This window comes from Anas acuta, chromosome 1 (assembly GCF_963932015.1).
Source record: "Anas acuta chromosome 1, bAnaAcu1.1, whole genome shotgun sequence".
In the NCBI taxonomy this organism is placed as follows: domain Eukaryota; kingdom Metazoa; phylum Chordata; class Aves; order Anseriformes; family Anatidae; genus Anas; species Anas acuta.
In genome coordinates, this window is record NC_088979.1 from 124,213,867 (window position 1) to 124,231,911 (window position 18,045).

General features: G+C 42.4%; 1 protein-coding gene and 2 gene segments (V, D, J or C); all 3 read right to left on the minus strand.

The window, feature by feature from the left end:
• LOC137865324 (T-cell receptor beta-2 chain C region-like) overlaps window positions 1–18,045 on the minus strand; it is a 76,136-nt gene that overhangs the window by 16,454 nt on the left and 41,637 nt on the right.
• LOC137865311 (T-cell receptor beta-1 chain C region-like) overlaps window positions 1–18,045 on the minus strand; it is a 96,371-nt gene that overhangs the window by 3,327 nt on the left and 74,999 nt on the right. The window contains 1 exon segment of the C gene segment in view: window positions 3,434–3,486. Coding sequence covers window positions 3,434–3,486 — 53 coding nt within the window.
• LOC137865368 (trypsin II-P29-like) lies at window positions 11,133–13,640 on the minus strand. The gene is made up of 3 exons (XM_068700386.1): window positions 13,388–13,640; window positions 12,951–13,087; window positions 11,133–12,550 (listed from the first exon to the last, which is right to left on the minus strand). Exons 1-3 carry the CDS (start codon window positions 13,515–13,517, stop codon window positions 12,401–12,403), a joined length of 417 nt encoding a protein of 138 aa, XP_068556487.1. The 5' UTR covers window positions 13,518–13,640; the 3' UTR covers window positions 11,133–12,400.

Below are 18,045 nucleotides of genomic sequence, written 5' to 3' on the forward strand. Positions count from 1 at the left end.
TATTTGTGCATCGTATTTGTGCTGTGTGACTCCTGGCTTTTTAACGAATGCATATTAGAGATATTATCTGTTAGACAGAAAGACATCAAGAAAGTGCAAAAATTCACTCATTGCACAGAAATATAAAAGGCCTGGCTACAGAAATGGAGCACTGTTCGTATTTCTGGTGTAGTCCCTGTCAAAAGAACAGGAAAGCTTATAAGAAGCTGTGCAAACAAAGTAAAGTAACCAAAAGGCCTGTATTTGTAGTAACAGGTAAAAGCCTGTGTTATAAGGCACAAGCATCTTTAGCTGACTGCAGCACATTCCTGAAGTTGTAGTAAGACAGGACTGTTACTGCAGTGTTCAGAATTGTATTTCCATGTGATACCCTAATTGGAGCCCCAGCTGAGGCGTGACATGAAAAGAAAGAGATAATCTTTCTCACTATCTGAAGTGAATAACACTTTAGGTAGATAACCTGAGCCTGCCCGGGGCAAGTTTATCTCTAGATCTTTACTAGCCATCCATTTTTAAGACTATGAAATATCATATTTATGTTATTTATTATTTAGATTATCCTGGGTATGAGAAAACCTCACCTTACACTTTTCAGAGTAAAGTGAGAATTTATACACTCAGAAAACAAAAGATATTCCATGTCCTAGAGTGTTTAATATTTTTAGTCTCAAGAGTGTTTAAGACATTTAATCTTACATATATATACATGTATACATATAAAATATGCAGATATATGTATATCTTATATGTATATCTGCAGTCAGAAGGGATGTACAAAGTAACAATGAGATGCTACTTAGAAACTAGACAGTGACTCTAAAAGCCACCTTTTTATATCTTTTTTATATTTGTTATATGTTTTACTAGAATTCCTTTCTTTTATCAAGCTTGATAATTCTGCCAGGTCTGCAGAGTGCACATGGAAACAGAAAGTCAGAAAGAACTATAGAGATAGAGAGTAAACTTTTACTTATTCCATATAATAGAATTAACTGAGATGTGGCTAGCAGTTCTAGGGCGGTGATTGTCCCCCTCTGCTCTGCCCTTGTGAGGCCCCACATGGAATACTGTGTCCAGGTCTGGGACCCCAGCACAAAAAGATGTGTACTTGTTAGAGCAGGTCCAGGGAGGGCCATGAGGATGATCAGAGCTCTGGAGCACCTCTCCTATGAAGAAAGGCTGAGAGAGCTGGGGTTGTTCATCGTAGAGAAGAGAAGGTTCCAGGGTGACCTCATTGCAGCTTTTCAAGAGTTAAAGTGTGCTTATTAAAAAGATGGAGAGCAACTTTTTGATTGGGCAGATAATGATAAGACAAGGGAGAATGATTTTAAATTAATAGAGAGGAAATCTAGATTAGATGTTAGGAGTGAAATTCTTCACTCTGGGTGTTGAGGCACTGGAACAAGTTGACCAGGCAGACTGTGGATGCCCCATTCCTGGAAATGTTCAAGATCAGGTTGGGCTAGGCCCCGGGCAGCCTGGTCTAGTGGAGGGTGTCCCTGCCCATGGCAGGGAGATTGGAACTAGGTGGTCCTTAAGGTCCTTTCCAATCCAAACCATTCTATGATTCTACAATACATTATGGATGATCTTCCTGATCATTCCCTCCTTTCTGGAGTGGACATACATAAATAAACAGAAATTTATCTTGCGTAGATCTTGACCCATAAGCCCTGGAGTTTTCTTTCAACTGCTAGCCTTAATCATGATTGTCATTGCCTACTCTACAAAGAACCTTAGGCCTTTCTGCGAAAACATGAGCTCATACAGACCTCAGAAGAGGTAACTAGATAGTTACATTCATAGCTCACTAGCAAGTTTGGCACTGCTTTCCTTCCAAAAGTAAGGCTGATCACTTTTACTGCTCCTTCTAGTACATGGCTTGATGATTTATTTTTTTAATCTTAAAATTCTTTCTAGCATAAGTTCATTGTCTCACAGCCCCAGTGGCTAAAAGTGAAGACACTGAAACAGATGAGGAGAACAGAAGAGAATAGTGAGAAAGATTCAACATCTGAAAATAAAAAAAAAAAAAAAAAGAGAGAGAGAGAGAAGGAAAGGAAGGTAGTGAAAAAGGCTGACAGAAAAAAAAAAAAAAAAGAAAGAAAAAAGTATTGAAATAAAAAAAAAATGAGATGAGCATACTTGAAATGGAATAAAGAATTAGGAGACTGACATAAGCAAGAGCAGAGAGAATTAGAAAAATATATATATCAACAGCCCATTCTGTTCTGATCTTCCACATTGGTCATGGAAGATCACTGGTGTAATGCTTAATCACTGTCATATATAAATACATGTATACCCTGTCAAACATTCTTCATCTATCTAAGAGAAAAAGTATCACAGTTCTCCCATTCCCCTAAGATCATTTTAATAATATCTTGCTATTTTTCACCTCTACTCCCATTTGAAAATCATCTGTGTATATGTTATGTATCATTAATGCAAGGAAATTTTTCAAATGTCCTTCACATTGAGCTTAAATATAACTCTGAACACAGTGCCAACTCTAAATATAACTGGTACAGTCAAAAAGCACAGGTGTACACCATTACACCATTTGTGTTACACCAGTAACACAAAAGGGCCTTTTCCTGTTTTTGTCTGCTACTTAGTTCCCCAAAATGGGAATGTTTAAAGGATCAAGCCCATCTGTATTTCTACAGTTTGCTATTAGAGCTGGCAGAGGCAGAGTGAAAAGGTTGTTTTGTCCTGTGATTCAAAAATGCTCAACAGAACTGCCTTGATGTTAAAGGAAGATGGTATTAACAGAGCAGGTCATGCTAAATCCTTTCCTTGGAGGGGAGAAGGCAGAGAAAGCATATAGGGAAGAAGAGAATGAATAGTAGAGAAAAGTGCACTCTTGTCAGAAAAGTAAGAGAAAGATAATACAGACTTTTTAAAATATCCTTTTTAACAGTGAAAAAGAATGTTAAAAGAAAACAGTGTCCCAGTGCAATTTCAGGCAGCCTGCCTACCATCTATGGGGAGGGAAGCAAAATACCAGCAAGACTGCACCTTCCCTGCCTGATTCTGAGCCACCACAAGCATACTTGTGAACTTGACAATATCCCTGAAATTTTGCTTTTGGTTGTTAGACAGCAGGGCAGAAGAACTGAAAAACAAACAAACAAAAAACACCTTGCAGACTAAAGAAGAACCCTTCATTTTCAAACTCTGTAATGTTTTCTTGAACAATGGGAGCAGTGTTTTTTTTTCCCTTTCTCCCATCATGAATTTCACAGTCAAAACAGTCTTAAAATTGGTGCCTGACAACCCTACACTTTTGTGTTTCTAATAAACAATAAATCATTAATTCTGTTATCATAGATGAGTGAAACATGATCATTATTTTGCTGTGAATTAAAAATGTTCTTGTCCCCTAAAACAGTATTACATGCATAATACAGAGATCTGATTTTTGTCTTACCTATGACAGTGAGTTTTGTCCCAGTGCCAAAGAACAGTTTCTCATTATTCACACTATTTTGCAGCTGCAGTAAAACCTCTCTGCTACTGTTAGTCCTCTGAGCCAAACCTCTGGACTAACCCTCCCTCATGCAGAACTAGCAAATACTGAAACTAGGAGCTCATTAATTCATGGTCCCCTTAAAAAAAAAAAAAAAAAGATGTGTAAAGGAACAGCAAGTACATCTATGTGTCTGATCCAGTGAAACCAATCTAAGAAATAACTCTTCCAGAGCTCTCTTCTTCAGGCTTAGGTGAATCAGTTGCTGCAGCTTTCACCATTTCTTTAGAGTACACATACAGTGTTAGAAAATATTTCTCAGATGCAGACAGAGCAATTTTCTTTGATTATTTTCTGCTGAACAGACTCAGTTCCTTATTTCCTCATTTTGTTTTCAATCTAGTGAATGTTACTCTCTTGTAAAATAAACTTTTAATATTTCCATCAGAACCACTAATTTGCACTGTATTTTTTTTTTTTTAATGTCTGATACTGTCTGAGGAAGAGCCTCCATTTTTCCTATGAAGACTAAAATTTATCACTTGAAAGCATTTTTCTCTGTGAGGAAAGTTTGAGGTTCTTCTAATTCCAGGAATAATAATGAGAAGGAGAGATCACCATCATTAATCAGTCTCAGAAACAGCCTTGCTTTCCCTTGGGTTTGGAAACAGTCCAAATCCAGAAGTGTGGCCCAGATAAAAATATTCCACAGGAGTTACTTTTATTCGAAATGAACCACACGTTCTCTTTTGGTGATTTTCAGTGGCCTTTCAGAATCTATTCTGAAATAGTAATTATAGTAACAGGAATAGTATTTTTATTTAATAATAGTAATAATAATAATAGTAAAAACTGTAAGAGTAATTTTTATTATCATCCTGATAAGTGTGCTCTGTGGAAGAAAAACTTGCTATGCTATGGACAATAGTTTTCTAGAACAACTAGAAATTAAACAGCTGCAGACAGCTGATATTATTGCTTACGATAAAGCTGAATATTTTTGCTTCTGTTTGTTAACCAAAAACAGTAGTATACTTATTTGTCTTTCCCAGTCATCTGAGATAACATGTTTTAGTTTACCCTCAAAAGATTCAAAGTAATTCGTCTGTAGATTCTTGATTTGTTTTCTAGACCTGCCCTAAATGTAAACATAACTTAGACAACTGTTATGGATAACCTGGAAACCCAGGAGAACTAGCATTATGGGGGCAGAGCTATACTTTCAAGAATAATGATTTTTGCAGATGCTGATTTATTAAGAAGATACAGTGATAACATGCACATATTTTTCAACCCGTCTATCTTTTTTATGGACAGTCCTTTATTCACAGAAGATGCCTTTGTTCTCCAAAGTGAAATGTATGTAATTAACTAGAGCAGCAAACTTAATCTGGTCTCCAAAGCAGACAGGGATATTAGAACATTAGTAAAACACCAGCTTAATGATGAAAAGGAGGATAAAGATGAAATTATCTGAAAAGAAGAACTTTAAAGTTTTAAGGGATTTAAACTTTAAAGGGATTGAAAGTTATTTAGAGAGAAAACAAAACTTTCTTACCCATCACTGTAACTTTTGTGCCAAAACCAAAAATCACCTTAGTGTTGGTCACATTGACAAACTGTTGTATTATAAGCTAAGAAAATGGGTGTGCTGCAGTTGAGTTTAGTAAGCAGAAACTTAGGTAATGTATACTGTATCTGGAAACCCAAAGATGTCCTCAGTCTCTGAAGGACTATGGCAGAACACCAGCTTGAAATTCTATTGTATAATCTGTAGCATTTATAAGAGCACTTTTCAGAGTTTATCGATACTTATTTTTGTTGTCTACATTTCACCTCCAGTTGTTTCATGGCCTAATCTCCATTTTCTCTCATTGATATCACCTGCTGCTCTCATTTTGAAGACATAGAAACCATACAGAGGTACCCAAAATACCAGAGGCTGTCAAAGTCTACAAATATAATTCCTCTACAATTACAGCTTCAGTTTTGTCAGCCTAGTACTCTAAGCATAGGGAAGCCTTCATTTCTGTAGCTTGTGAAGCTTGATAATCACATTGTTTTGTGGTGGTCATGGTCATGTGTTTTCATATAGGTGCTTCAGCTTTGTGATATTGAATTAAAACAAACTCATTTGTTTTCCCTTCAGCGGCAGGCCAGACATCTTAAATAGTCTTGCAAGATCCCATTAAAATTCCTGATAGGTTAAAAGTAATCTACATAAGTACAGTCCAGAAGAATCTGTTGGCTAATCTCAGACAAACCCTTTTGCATCCATTAGGAAAAACTGCAATGAGAAAGAATGGAGGATTTGAGAAAAGAAAATTGCCCTGACAAGCATGTCTTAGTGGACACTGGAGACTTGCCCAGAGAAAGCCCCAACACCATTTTATATACTGCCTTTGACTGATACCTGCTACTTTTCAGATTTTTTTCCTAACACTTTGGTCATGTTAGCAAAGAACAATTGGGAGGGGGTCATGAGGTGGAGGGTGGGGGCATTATTGCATCAGAAAAAATATTAGTTGTGTGTTTCACATACTCTGATAAGTTTTAGGTGCATCTCCAATCAATCTGGTTTGTTGAAAATTATTTCAGAGTCATCCCAGAATCTTCTGGCTTGTCTTCTAGACAGAATAGGCTTAGGCTTGCAGTTCTCAGATGATAAAAGTAAGTCTCAGCATACTGGGTCTGTCAGGAAAAACCAAGACAGAACATGCCCACTGTGCTTCAGAATGCTCTGTATTTGTCTAAATACACTCTCCCCTGAGGCTTATGCACATATGGGTTTTTGTAAAGACCTCCTGGAGAATATATCATTGTGGATCCCCTGTCCCCACAACGATACAACCTCATACAAAAACAATCCCACATGTCTCCACCCTCACATTTTGTCATCCAACATGAGAAGTTGTGGCAACCACAGGCCCCTTCCTTCCACTGCCATTGTTTTTTCTGTGAGATATTCTGATTACCTCTTAGTGTATCCATTATCCCAGAATCTATATTTCCGACTTTAATTTTTTTTCCTATAGACAAAAATTAGTCTTTTTTTTTTTTTTTTTTCTTCCCATTTTATTAACTGTTTTTATATGCAGTTATTTTTCACCATACAACTTCATGGTAGTGCTTATGGTGCTTTCATTCTCACTCTTCCAACACAGAATGATAAGCAGAACTCAAACCCACTGTAATTGTTTTGCACTGAGATTGATTTGCTTACTACAGACTGGTGTTTATACTTGTAGTCTTGCCTGGTTGTGAATATCCTCTTCTGTCTGTGCAATATTTTTTGGCTGCTCTGAAAGGGTGAGAAGTATGATGTTGAGCTCTTAGGTTTTTACTCCTCTGACTACCCTGTTCCAGGAAGCAGAAATATAATCTTCTCCTGAGTATCTATGACTACAAAAAAGCTTCATCTAGGAGTACAAGCATACCTTCATGTTGGAGACTGTTTTATGGTGGTGGGAACTTTAAGGTGGAAGGGTACTTTATTATTATTTTTCTCTCTCACACGCGTAATTAAATGAAGAAACAAAACTGCATTTTTCCCCTTAGGTGTGCCCAGGTATGATGTAGCTTCCAAGAGGGGAAGATCTGTGCCAGTGCAACTGTGTATACCAACAGACATTGAGGCAATACAGGGAGAGACAGGAGCATGAACAAACAAATTTAGGTTTAGGACATGCTTAGCTGATCCAGGCCTCATCTTCTTGTGTAAATAGTCAGAACATAGTTAGCAACATTACTGAATACCTACAATTCATGTTGCATTCTAATGGTTTCACTCCATCCTGTCTTGATATAAATAGCAGTCAGTTACTATAGGATACATACAATTATTTGAAAATAGATAGCTCTCATAGCAAAATATTTCTTTTTCTTTTGTGCTGTTCTGCTAAGCTCCTAACAGCTGTTATGTCCCCAGGGGAGGTGAATGAGAAAGTCAGAGTAAGTTGAAACATTTAGGACCAAAACAGAAGACTAGAGAAAGCCATTTAAAATATTGGACAGGTGGTAGGTGATGTCCTGTATGTTTAACTTGCCTGTATGTTTAACTTGCCAATTATAAGAATGATCATAGAATCATAGAATCATAGAATATCCTGAGTTGGAAGGGACCCTTAAGGATCATCAAGTCCAACTCTTGACACCGCACAGGTCTACCCAAGTTCAGACCATGTGACTAAGTGCACAGTCCAATCTCTTCTTGAATTCAGTCAGGCTCGGTGCAGTGATGATGGCACACATTTGTCTTTGTTTGGACTGAGTTATTTTAAAAATACATTTAGCATTTTTTATTGGTCTGTCTCTGCCTACATGATAACACTAATAGTGTGATATTATTTGCCTGCCTTGGTCTAATTCTGTCTCTGATGTCAGCAGTGTTTACTCAGGGTCTAAAACCATTCTACTGAAATCCCTTTAAGATTATTCTGTTTCCTTTACCAGTCTACAGCTCCATTATGGTCCTTTTTGTCATTAGCAGACTCTCTCCAACATTGTGTCTTTCATTTAAAACCATTCAAACCACTTCTTCTGTATTAATTTTGAAGGAGTATTCCTATGTGATGTTAGCATCACATAGATGGTCACTATTATGAGGTAATTTCCAAAAGTGCCAGCAGACAGCAGTCTTGTCCCACTTTAGAGTTCAATTTTAGTTCCCACCATCCCCCCCCTCCCCCCCCCCCCTTGCATTCCCCCTCATCCCTCCTCAAAAGGAAAGGCCTTGTAGGCCATGAATTCAAACAAGTGGGAGGGAAGCAAAGACTGTTTCTTGCTTTGGGTTTCCATGTATCTTACAGGAGGCTTCATGTGTAAAACTTCAGCCAAGAAGGAAAGGTAAGGATTTGTCAACAAGAAACATTTAAGGCCATATTATGTAAAACCAGTATCATTTTAGTGAGGGAATTTCAAAGGAAATAACGATCTCATTGCTTATGCCTGTCTTGGATTACTCTCTAATACACAGAAGAAGCAAAATACAGAGAAGTCTTGAGCTTTATAAATTTGTCTTAGGAGCACTAGGAAGTTTGTTTCACAAATGTTCAGTACTTCAGACAATGAACTCCTAAAATTAAGCAACAGCCCTTTTTCAGAGCATAATTGCGCTGCATAGTGGAGAACAGAGAGATCAAGCTTCCTAGCTGGGTAAGCAAAAGTCAGTTTCCTCATTCCAAGACTTATAAGCTTGACTTTCTAAAAGGAGAAAGGCAGAAAAAGTCTGAGTAGCTAGAACAGACAATGAAGAAAAAGCTGAAAAATTGCGACTACAGATGCTGTTCTTCAGGCTTCTTGTGGTACAAGAGCTGACAGAACAGAAATAACAGGACAGATGACCTTGTGCTAATTGCCCAGTATAGGCACTAGCTTGGGAGCAGATGGGCATTTGGGAAACAATATTGTTCCTTAGTAGTAAAACTAAAGTAAAATTTGGGTGCAAACCAGTGGCTCTAATACAAAACTTGAGTATACACAGGCTAGGAGAGAATGGAAGGAAAGTAAATATACATACATAGGGTGGTCTGGCAAATTCTGCATGGGATGTGACTTTACATATCCTCACCTTCCACCATATTATCTTTTGAGTAGCCAGAACAATTTCTAGACTGCTGGTAGGCTATTACTGACAAATTGTTATTTTTGTGAATATACAACACTGTGCATATACAACAGTTTACACAGTTGTGTCTGGAATGTCATTGCTGGACATATGCAACAGGTACCTTTGACTGTGGTTTCTGTAATTACAGCTTCCCTAAACTCCACTACAGCAGGAGTTGAAGAAGAATAAATATAAGGACAGGGAATGAGACAAGGAAAATAGCTATTTCATGATAAACTATTCTTAGAATAGCAGGTTATTTTCAGTGCCACCTCAAGCTTGCAAAAGAACCAATGCCTAGGATCAAGTTTGACCTCAGAGCTGGAATTGGGCACTGTGGCTGCAGAACTTCAATTGACAAAGTCCACTAGAGATATGGATGGTTTTCCACTGCAACTGGAAACTGCACAGCTGTGACCAGTCAATAACCAGCTCATTTATTTACTGGAATGAAGGCTACTGATAATTTGCTTTAAAAGGCTCTTTCAATTGTATTTCCCACACAATAATAATAATAATAATAATAATAATAATAATAATAATAATAATAAATGTAACTGGGAGCTCAGAAATAGATTTTTGCTTATGTTCCCAAGCTAATAGAACTGTTTTTCAATGTTTAAGGGAGAGGTCTGAACTAGGACTGTAATATTATGAATTTCAGGAACTGGTAACTTATTAAAGGAGATGAAAAAAAAAAAAAAAACACTCCCAAAGTTGCCATCATGGTGTTTATATTCCATAGTGATTCTGGCATAAACTGGTTTTCCTAGAACTTTCACAGGACTGTTGGACTGAAATGTAGGTCTTTGACTGCAGTAACCCTCTTCATTGGTCCTGATGTTACTTCTTCCAAGCAATATTACTGAGGTTTTCACTTTTTCCACCCTTTTTGGTGTTATGCCTCACGTATTTGCCTGAAGCTCAACGAGGTTCATACCTGTCCCTTGGCCTTCAAAGATTTGTAGAAAGGGCATGCTCTGCCTGTAAGAGTGGTGTACATCCCAGAAGAATTGGTAGTGAATATTCCCTGTCTCTCTTTTTTAACCCTGCTTTTTAAAGAAGGAAACAGAAATGGCCTGAACAGCTATAGTTTCTTCCCAGAAGGGAAGTAAATATATTCTATATGATGCGTGAAAGCTTTGTATGTTTTTTTTTTTTTTTTTTTTTTTTTTTTTTTTAATGCTTTGTATGTTTTGTAAGCCAAACCATAGTAAGATAAAGATAGGTATGATTGAGCTTACCAGTTCAGATCCTGAACTACTGGATTTTCTCTAAATCTGGAAAAAAAGAAAAAAAAAAAAAAAAAGAAAAAAAAAAAGCCTATGAACTACAAACATTAGAAAAACAATTAAAAGAAGGAAAATGAAGATGTCTCAGGTGAGACCATTGATGCTGATTTTCTTGGCGTGACTGCTGAGTATGTCAGTCTGTGTTGATCTGTGTGCTTGGCTGCGTATGTAGGTATGCATGTGTTGCATGTATGCGTGCCTACTGAGAACATATTCTCAGCCTTGCTGCTGTCTGGGCCTGGGTGTGTGAGGCCATGGCAGCCACCCCTCTGTTGGGCTACCAGTTTCAGCTCTACCCAACAGTAAGTCTTGGGGAAAGCAGTGAGATCACCCCTTTAATAAAATAGGGACTATAAGAAGAGAGGTGGCAATGACCAGAGGGCTGATGTCTCCTGCCTAAGTGGAAGAGGATCAAAGGATCAAGGAAATGCTTCCTATTGAGGGAAGGGTGTTTAAGGACAGCTGGGAACAGTAAGAGCTGCTCGACAGAAGTTTCTGTTGGATTTGGAGGCTAATATTTTGAATGAGAACATCAAGTAAGTACTGGCTTTCCAGTCGTGACAGGGACAAATGATGGTTGCAATGCAACGAAGGCAATGGCAGCCCACTTCCAAAGCTCGACAGATGCTTAACACTTAACGCCACAACTGGGATTGTCCAGCTAAACTGTGGCTGTGTGCGATTACCATCAGATGGCTTCTTGGCTTTAATGGATGTAAAGCATCTCATGCCAGTTTCATCCAGTAGCCCTGGAACTTGACTGGAGACAATTCTTGCAGAAACCCTTCCACCTGGGGCTTGCCATCCCAGATCCCCTGCCCAGTCAGTCCTATGCACATTCTTTCACACCTCTCATACCCAAACAGTCCATTCTTATTCCATTTCTGGTACAACTGCATCTGCTAATGTGGTATGAGTTTCCCCTCCTCCTTCATTCTATTTCACTATGCCAAACTTACTAGCTCCCACTTCTAAATTCCTTCCTAACATTTTTAGACCACCCAACTCTCCACTTCACCACCCTTAGAAGAATTTTGCACTTTTCCCAGTCCCTCCTAGGCCTCTCTTTTTTCCCCCTACAAATTCCCTATCCCAGATTCTCACAACAAAGAGGCAGTTTCTAGGTTTGGAGAGGTTAAAGCTGCTCCGTAGTGGCCCAGTTTACACTGCCTCAGGGTGCTTTGGGGAAGATCTTTCTTGCCACCCTCTACAGATCATGTGCTGGATGAAATAGGTTAAATACAGCACTTTAAAACTGGAACTCATCCATGGACTATGTCCTTTTGCAGCCCCAAACATCTGCCAAAGCTGCTCTGTCCTTCCTTTCTTAACTGATTTCCCTCGATGCTTTACACTGCAGTTCATGCCTGGGGTATTTTTCCCCGTTTGCTGTTGGCTGCCTTTCCCTAGCAGCTAGTCTGTGTTACCTGCTGGACCCTGGTGGACACAGTCCGCCTGTCTCGAATGTCCTGGAGCAAGTGAAGGAGAACATATCACTGCCCACAGGTGTTGCCTGTAGCCTGGTTACTCTCTGCTTCCAGATTCTGCCTGCTGTCCCACCTAGTGCCATAGCAGTAATGGCCACCATCAAAGCTGTTACGGTGCCAGTGAGAAGAAAACTTTGCCACTGGCAGGAGCAAAATGGAACTCTGCTCTGCTGCTGTAGGAACCCGCTCCCCAGAGACCTGCTCCTTTTCTCAGTAAGAGGACCAAGAGCAAAGAAAAGGAGATGCCTGGCTCAGAAGACTTCTTAGATGGTGGAATAGTACCATATTTCCATAGCCTGACAGCCCAGCAGCTCTAGGGTGCTGCTCCCAGTGCACACACCTGAACCGGAACAGCACGGAAGGTTCAGGAGGAGCTGGTGGAAGGCTGCAGGGAACCCCACTTGTCTCTGACGAGCTACAGTCCCCAAAGTAAATGTCTGTAAGGCTCTTTATGTTACATATTTATTTGTGCTGTTGTCTTCTTAGGGAAAGTATTAGGGCGGGAGGGTAGTGGCCAAGGAGCCAGGTGGTTGTCAAGGTATCAGTAGGCTGCAATGGTCTCTTGGATCCAATCAACATAATTGCAGACCTTGGTGTAGACACCGGGATAACCTTTCTGAGCACACTCAAATCCCCATGACACAATGCCCTGGAGTTCTCCGTTGCAAACAGCTGGTCCACCTGAGTCACACTGGAGGGGAAAATTTAGAGGCACAAGATGATTTAAAAGCAGAATCTCACCCAGAAAGTTTTTGACTTGGCACAAAGAATCCAGGGAATGCAAAACAAAGCGCAGCAGGCCCTGATACGGGAGCACAGAGAGATACCCCCCCGTGCTTGCTGGCCTCCCCTAGCCCCCCAGAATTCACTGGTACTGCGCTCAGTGCCAACCAGCAGATGCGGCTGGGCCTGCTATTTTCAGTGAAGTCCACCCTGCATCCAAAGCCTGCTGGAAAGGGTGCGTCAGAAGAGAGCAACTGGCGAGAAGGAGGCTGAAGCTAAGCAGGCTGCCAAGCTCCGATGTATACCGTGCAGCCTGGGGCACCCTGGCAGTGTGTGGCCCAGGGCTCTGCGCAGGCATCAACTCCTACCTGGCATGAGTCTTTCCCACCCTCCAGGAATCCTATGCAGATCATGTTGCTGGTGATTTCACCCGGGTAAGCATCTTGGCACTCTTGGTTAGTCAGAATTGGCGCTTGCAGGCACTGGAGGAGTTCAGGGTAATTGGCTGCCGGGAGAGCAGTAACAATTTTAGGTTTTGTCTTGGGACTCAGTACTGTCAGTGAACAGAAAGACCAACGACCTATATGCGAGAGCCATCCAGCAGAGCAGGGTAAAGTAAAACAGTGAAGTGCATTGTAGATTGAGACACACTGGCAGGGCAGCGTGAAGTCAGGGCAGCGTGGAGGACTTTCGGGCACAACAAGAAAAGGCTGCAAAGAAGGGGTGAACTGTACATAGGTCTCACGAGCATGGTGGTAGAGCAGGAGAAGTGTGAAAGCTACATGCGGTGTGTGTAGATACTCACTGCCACTGCTCAGTGTGTTTCCCCAGCCCGAAATCAGGCACTCCGTCCCCGCCTTGGCACAAGAGGTGGGCAGGGCTATGGGTTGAACGTCAGCACTGTAGTCCACGGCGGATGCCAGCTTGATCAACATAATGTCATTATTAAGGGTTCTTGAACTGTAGTTAGGATGGCGAATGATTACGGAAGAACTCCTGACTACTTCACTGTCTTCCTGCACATCAATGTTGTACTCTCCCAGCCTCACTTGTATACGGCTGCAAAATTGTCAGCAGAGAAAAGCAGCAGTTAGCCATGGGTAGAACAACTGGCTGCCACGTGGGGACCGGCAGACACTTGAAAGCGAGTAAGGGAGTGCTGTGCTAATCAATGGTTTCTGTGTCACGCAGCTCTAGGAACTTCATGATTTCATGGAAGACTGAGTTGGGAGAGCATTGCCAGATAGGCAAGAAAAGGAGATTCAGTTTCCCGTTTCTCCCTCTGCACAGAAGTGTGCCCTAAACTCAGGACGAGGGAGATCCATGGAGAAAGTCTGGAGGAATGAGAAAGAAGAAAGCGGTAATAGTAAGCCCCATGGACGTGCAAATGTAGACCGAAGGGCATGTTAGGATGCACAGAAAAGGATGCTAGGAGTGCAGGAATACTGGAAAGACCATGTAACACAGCAGGACCGAGGCTAGGGTTTCTCCTTTGGCTTCAGGTACACCATGCGTTGCCCTGCCCTGTCCCTCCCTCCATGCATGCATGGTCTTCTCTTGAGAGGCACCGGCATTCTAGATGTGGTAGGTTTGTAAGATTTGAGCAGAATCCACCCGGATACACAACCCAAGCCATACGTACGATTTGTAGCAGTGAGCAGCTGACACGACCCACTGGTTGTTGATGAGGGATCCTCCACAAAAGTGATAGCCAGCATTCAGGGACACCTGGTAGGGAACTGAATGCTCTGGGCAGTTGTAGCCTCCCACAATCTTGTCATCATCAGCAGCTCTAGGGAAAGCAACTGAGGAAAAGAGAATTGGGTTTCACAGCACCATGCCTGAATCCGTTCTCTTAAAGTGTAGCAGCAGCCAGTGAGCTACAGAGAATGAGCAAGAGCCAAGACAGCTTGAAACTTCAGAAGTCTTCAGGCAACTCCTGAAATATCCTGCTGAGTTCTTTCTGCACTACTCTGAAACACCAGGCTTTGTACCACCTGAAGTCAGGAAGAGAACAGGAGAGCACAAGCTGCCAAAAAACTTCATAAATGAATTGTATGCAGCCTTCACTGTGTTCCTTCCGGGGCACCTTTGGGTTGGGATGCTACAGCTGTGCCATGGTAGAAAGCGTATGGAAAATGCGAAAATGCAGTTGAGAGAACTTCTTCATTTGCAGGGGTGAGACAAAGGGTGAGCAAGAGAGGTAGAAAAACTTGGTAGTGAAGGATTCAGAGAGAACACAAAGGCTCCACAGAGTTGGAGGATGATGTCACAGCAGAATGTAAGAAAGAAGATATTTGTTGAAGCCAACAGAACAGTGGTCTCCAGCCTTTTTGATTGCATACCCCTATCAGTAAAACACCTTCCCACAGCCCTGACATATGTCTATTTGTTCATTTCAAAGTTACGTACTTGCCCTACTGAACTTCAAATGTTTTCCTCCCACACTGTAATGCACAACCCCAGAGGTGCATGCACCCCATTTTAGAACCCACTGCACTAGAACATTGCAGGCTGGGATCCTGCCTCTGACCATCCATTACAGAGGCAAGGAGGAGAAGATGACTTCATAAACCGCAATGGACTTCTCATTCACAAATGTGTTGCCCGACCATCTGTCCCATCCTCTTCCCCTCTAACTCACCTTCACCCCCCCCAGATTTTTTCAGGCCATGTCCTTTGCTGTTTGAACCTGCCCAAATGCCTAGCTGTCTTTCATGCTCCCTAATTCTTGTAGACAAGGAGACAGCAAGCCCTGCATTGTTTTATGCATCCTTGTCTTGTCCAACCTTCTCCACTTCTCTAGGAGGCTGAGAGTCTGTGTCTCTGACATGGGTGGAAATTGAGGAAAAACAGAATGTCATGCTACTGGGGAAAGAGAAGGGCCAGTAGAGAGGACAAGACAAGAGCCTGTGAGAGAAGGTTTGCTCAGGTGTGCAGGTAGCTAGAAGATCAGTATCATTAGAGAACGTACCAGAGGCTCCCAGGCAGGAGAGAAGGAGGAAGAGAGAATGCATGGTGCCTCCACGACCAAGCTCTGTGATGTGGATGAGGACTAGCCTCAGAAACTCCTCTGCTTTATGCTCCTGGAGAGCTTTATCTTTGTCAGCCCATCATCTCTCCAGCTTTCCCTTTCCCAGGATCTTGCATCAGCTTGGAAAAATTTACCTATTTTATCTGAGTACAGTGATGACACATCTGACTGAAATACCTGAACTAGGAGAACGTATCTCTAGAAATGCAAGCTGTCATTGCCAGACCACTGATAATACCCAACACGGCTGCTCTCCATTTAGCAACCCTCCTTTCTCCCATGCCCGTGGAGCCACCAGTGTTCTGCTGCAGTGCCACTGCACTCAATGAGAGAACTGTTTGCAGCTGGAGAGTTGGACCCACCCCAGGAGTTTATGTTTGGAAAGAGCCCAAAAAATGGGCCTGTGGGATGTTCACCCACAGTGATCAGAAGAGGGCATTTACATTCCATGGAGAGCTTCCTCATCTTAGAGAAAGAGGAAGAGGAAGAGGTGGGAGGGAGGGAGGGAGGGAGGGAGGGAGGGAGGGAGGGAGGGAAGATATTCTAATTTGAACCTGAACACAAAGGAGTCAGTTCATCCTTCAGAGTTCCCGACGAACAGCCTGAATTCTTTTCTGATGGGGCCTGTCTCCTGGATGATCTCTGAGTTTTCCATTTGAGATCTGTTTGTGCCATGAGCTCCAGCACCATTGCGCCTACAGGTGTGCCCTCTTCGTTACTGGGATTCACAGAGAATGGGGAGAGACATGTATGGGGTACTTTCACTATATGTCTGTCATCAAGGACTTAGGAACAAGGATTTAGGACTTCTGCTGCAAGCTCTGGCATTAGTCCGGGAAGGGGTCAGGAGTGTCCACTGCTTGACGTAAGCAGGTAGCACAGAGACTGTCTGAGAGACCTTTTCCCTCTAAGGAGATTACCAACCCAGCCCCCTGTGATGTCATGTATGCCTTTGAGAGTGGATGATCTGTTTTTTAAACTGCTGAAGTATAAAAAAAAAAAAAAAAAAAAAAAAAACAAAACAAAGAGAGACAGAGGGAGTCTTGTGTTTTAGTGTGGGTTTCCTGAGGCCTCGGGAGGAAATGGGTACAGAGAGGCCCCACCTAGGGTGCAGAGTGCTGCTTGAAGGATGTGCTGTTTTGCAGCTCCTTTTTGACTGACTGCCTACAGTACTAGTGTCCCATGTACCAATGCTGAGGTGCCTGACGTTCCCATGAGCAGACCAGACCACAGCTTTGCCCAGACACCATGTGCTTCCACACGGGGGTGATGGACGGTTCCTTCCCTGGGTCTAGAAGGGAGCCTTAAAAGGGGGAGGTGGTATACGGAAATTGCAAGCCTAGTTAGGCAGTGCTCTGGCCAAGACGTATTCAGTTTCTGCCTACTGATGTCCGTCACAATGGATGCACTATGTGAGAGCAGCCTTTTGCGGTTTCCTTTCTCTGGCCATGCAGTTTTGCCATTAGGAGGTGCCTTAGTCCTGCTCAGAACTGTATGCGTTCCTGTGGCAGTTAAGAGGTGTGTGGAGCAGGTGGCTAAAAGTGTCTGCCAGGGCACATTGTTACTTGTGAAGCTGCCTAGGGGCTTCCCTCTCCACAGTGGATTGAATGCCTGGTGCCCTGGGTATGCTTCCTCCCACCTGGACTGGTGTCAGCCTCCCATGTCCATTGCCAGAGGCTGGGCTCTCCTCCCTCAACAGCCAACCTTCTCTTACCACCCTCTCTCTCTGCTTGGTGCCACGGTAGGGCCTGCTGTGGGGACTAGTGGCCCAGAACACGCCTTTGCTGCCGCAGCACTAGTCCTGAGAAGTATCTGCTGCCTTTTACTAACCACGCCAGCAGTGCCTCAATTCTTAATGCCGACCTGTGTGTTTGTATGTCTACAGGGTTTTTGTCTTCAAAAATACTAGGTGCTGCTGCATTGGTTTGCTTGACCCTCTTCCCTCCAAAGAGTCCCGGTTCCATTAACTTACTTTGCCCTTGTGTTCCTTTTGCTCTTCCTCTGCCCCTCTCCAATCTGTCTCACATTTTTCAGAGACTTTGTCTCCCATTCTGGCAAGGTGGGGATTTTATGTTAGTGCTCAACCCCCTCACGATACCGTGTGATCACTCGCAGCACAGAAATACGTGGCTGCATCCTTGCGTGTCACATTCTTGATAGTCATAACAGAGAGTTCACTGTTGTCTCTGCTGATCTCAAACTTGGCCTCACTGTAACCTTCCGCATAAGACTTCTGCAACCACAGAGAAGTGCTGGCTACTAACTTAAGGCTACTCCCTGGAGGCTGCTGGTACCAGAACATATAGGCAAGTTGGTGGCTATTATTCTGGTAACAGGAGATGTCCACAGTCTCTCCAGCTCTCTTGAGGGTTTCCTCTGGCCATTGCGTGATGAGATTTCCGACCCCAGCACCTGCATGAGTCAGAGAG

Excerpts from the sequence above, each read along its gene's own strand:
- LOC137865368 (XM_068700386.1), bottom strand. The coding sequence starts at position 13,517 with ATGTTGATCAAGCTGGCATCCGCCGTGGACTACAGTGCTGACGTTCAA. Across the intron at positions 13,088-13,387 it reads AAACACACTGAGCAGTGGCA|CCAATTACCCTGAACTCCTC; the intron begins GTGAGTATCTAC and ends CTCTCCCGGCAG. Across the intron at positions 12,551-12,950 it reads GTGGGAAAGACTCATGCCAG|TGTGACTCAGGTGGACCAGC; the intron begins GTAGGAGTTGAT and ends TTTCCCCTCCAG.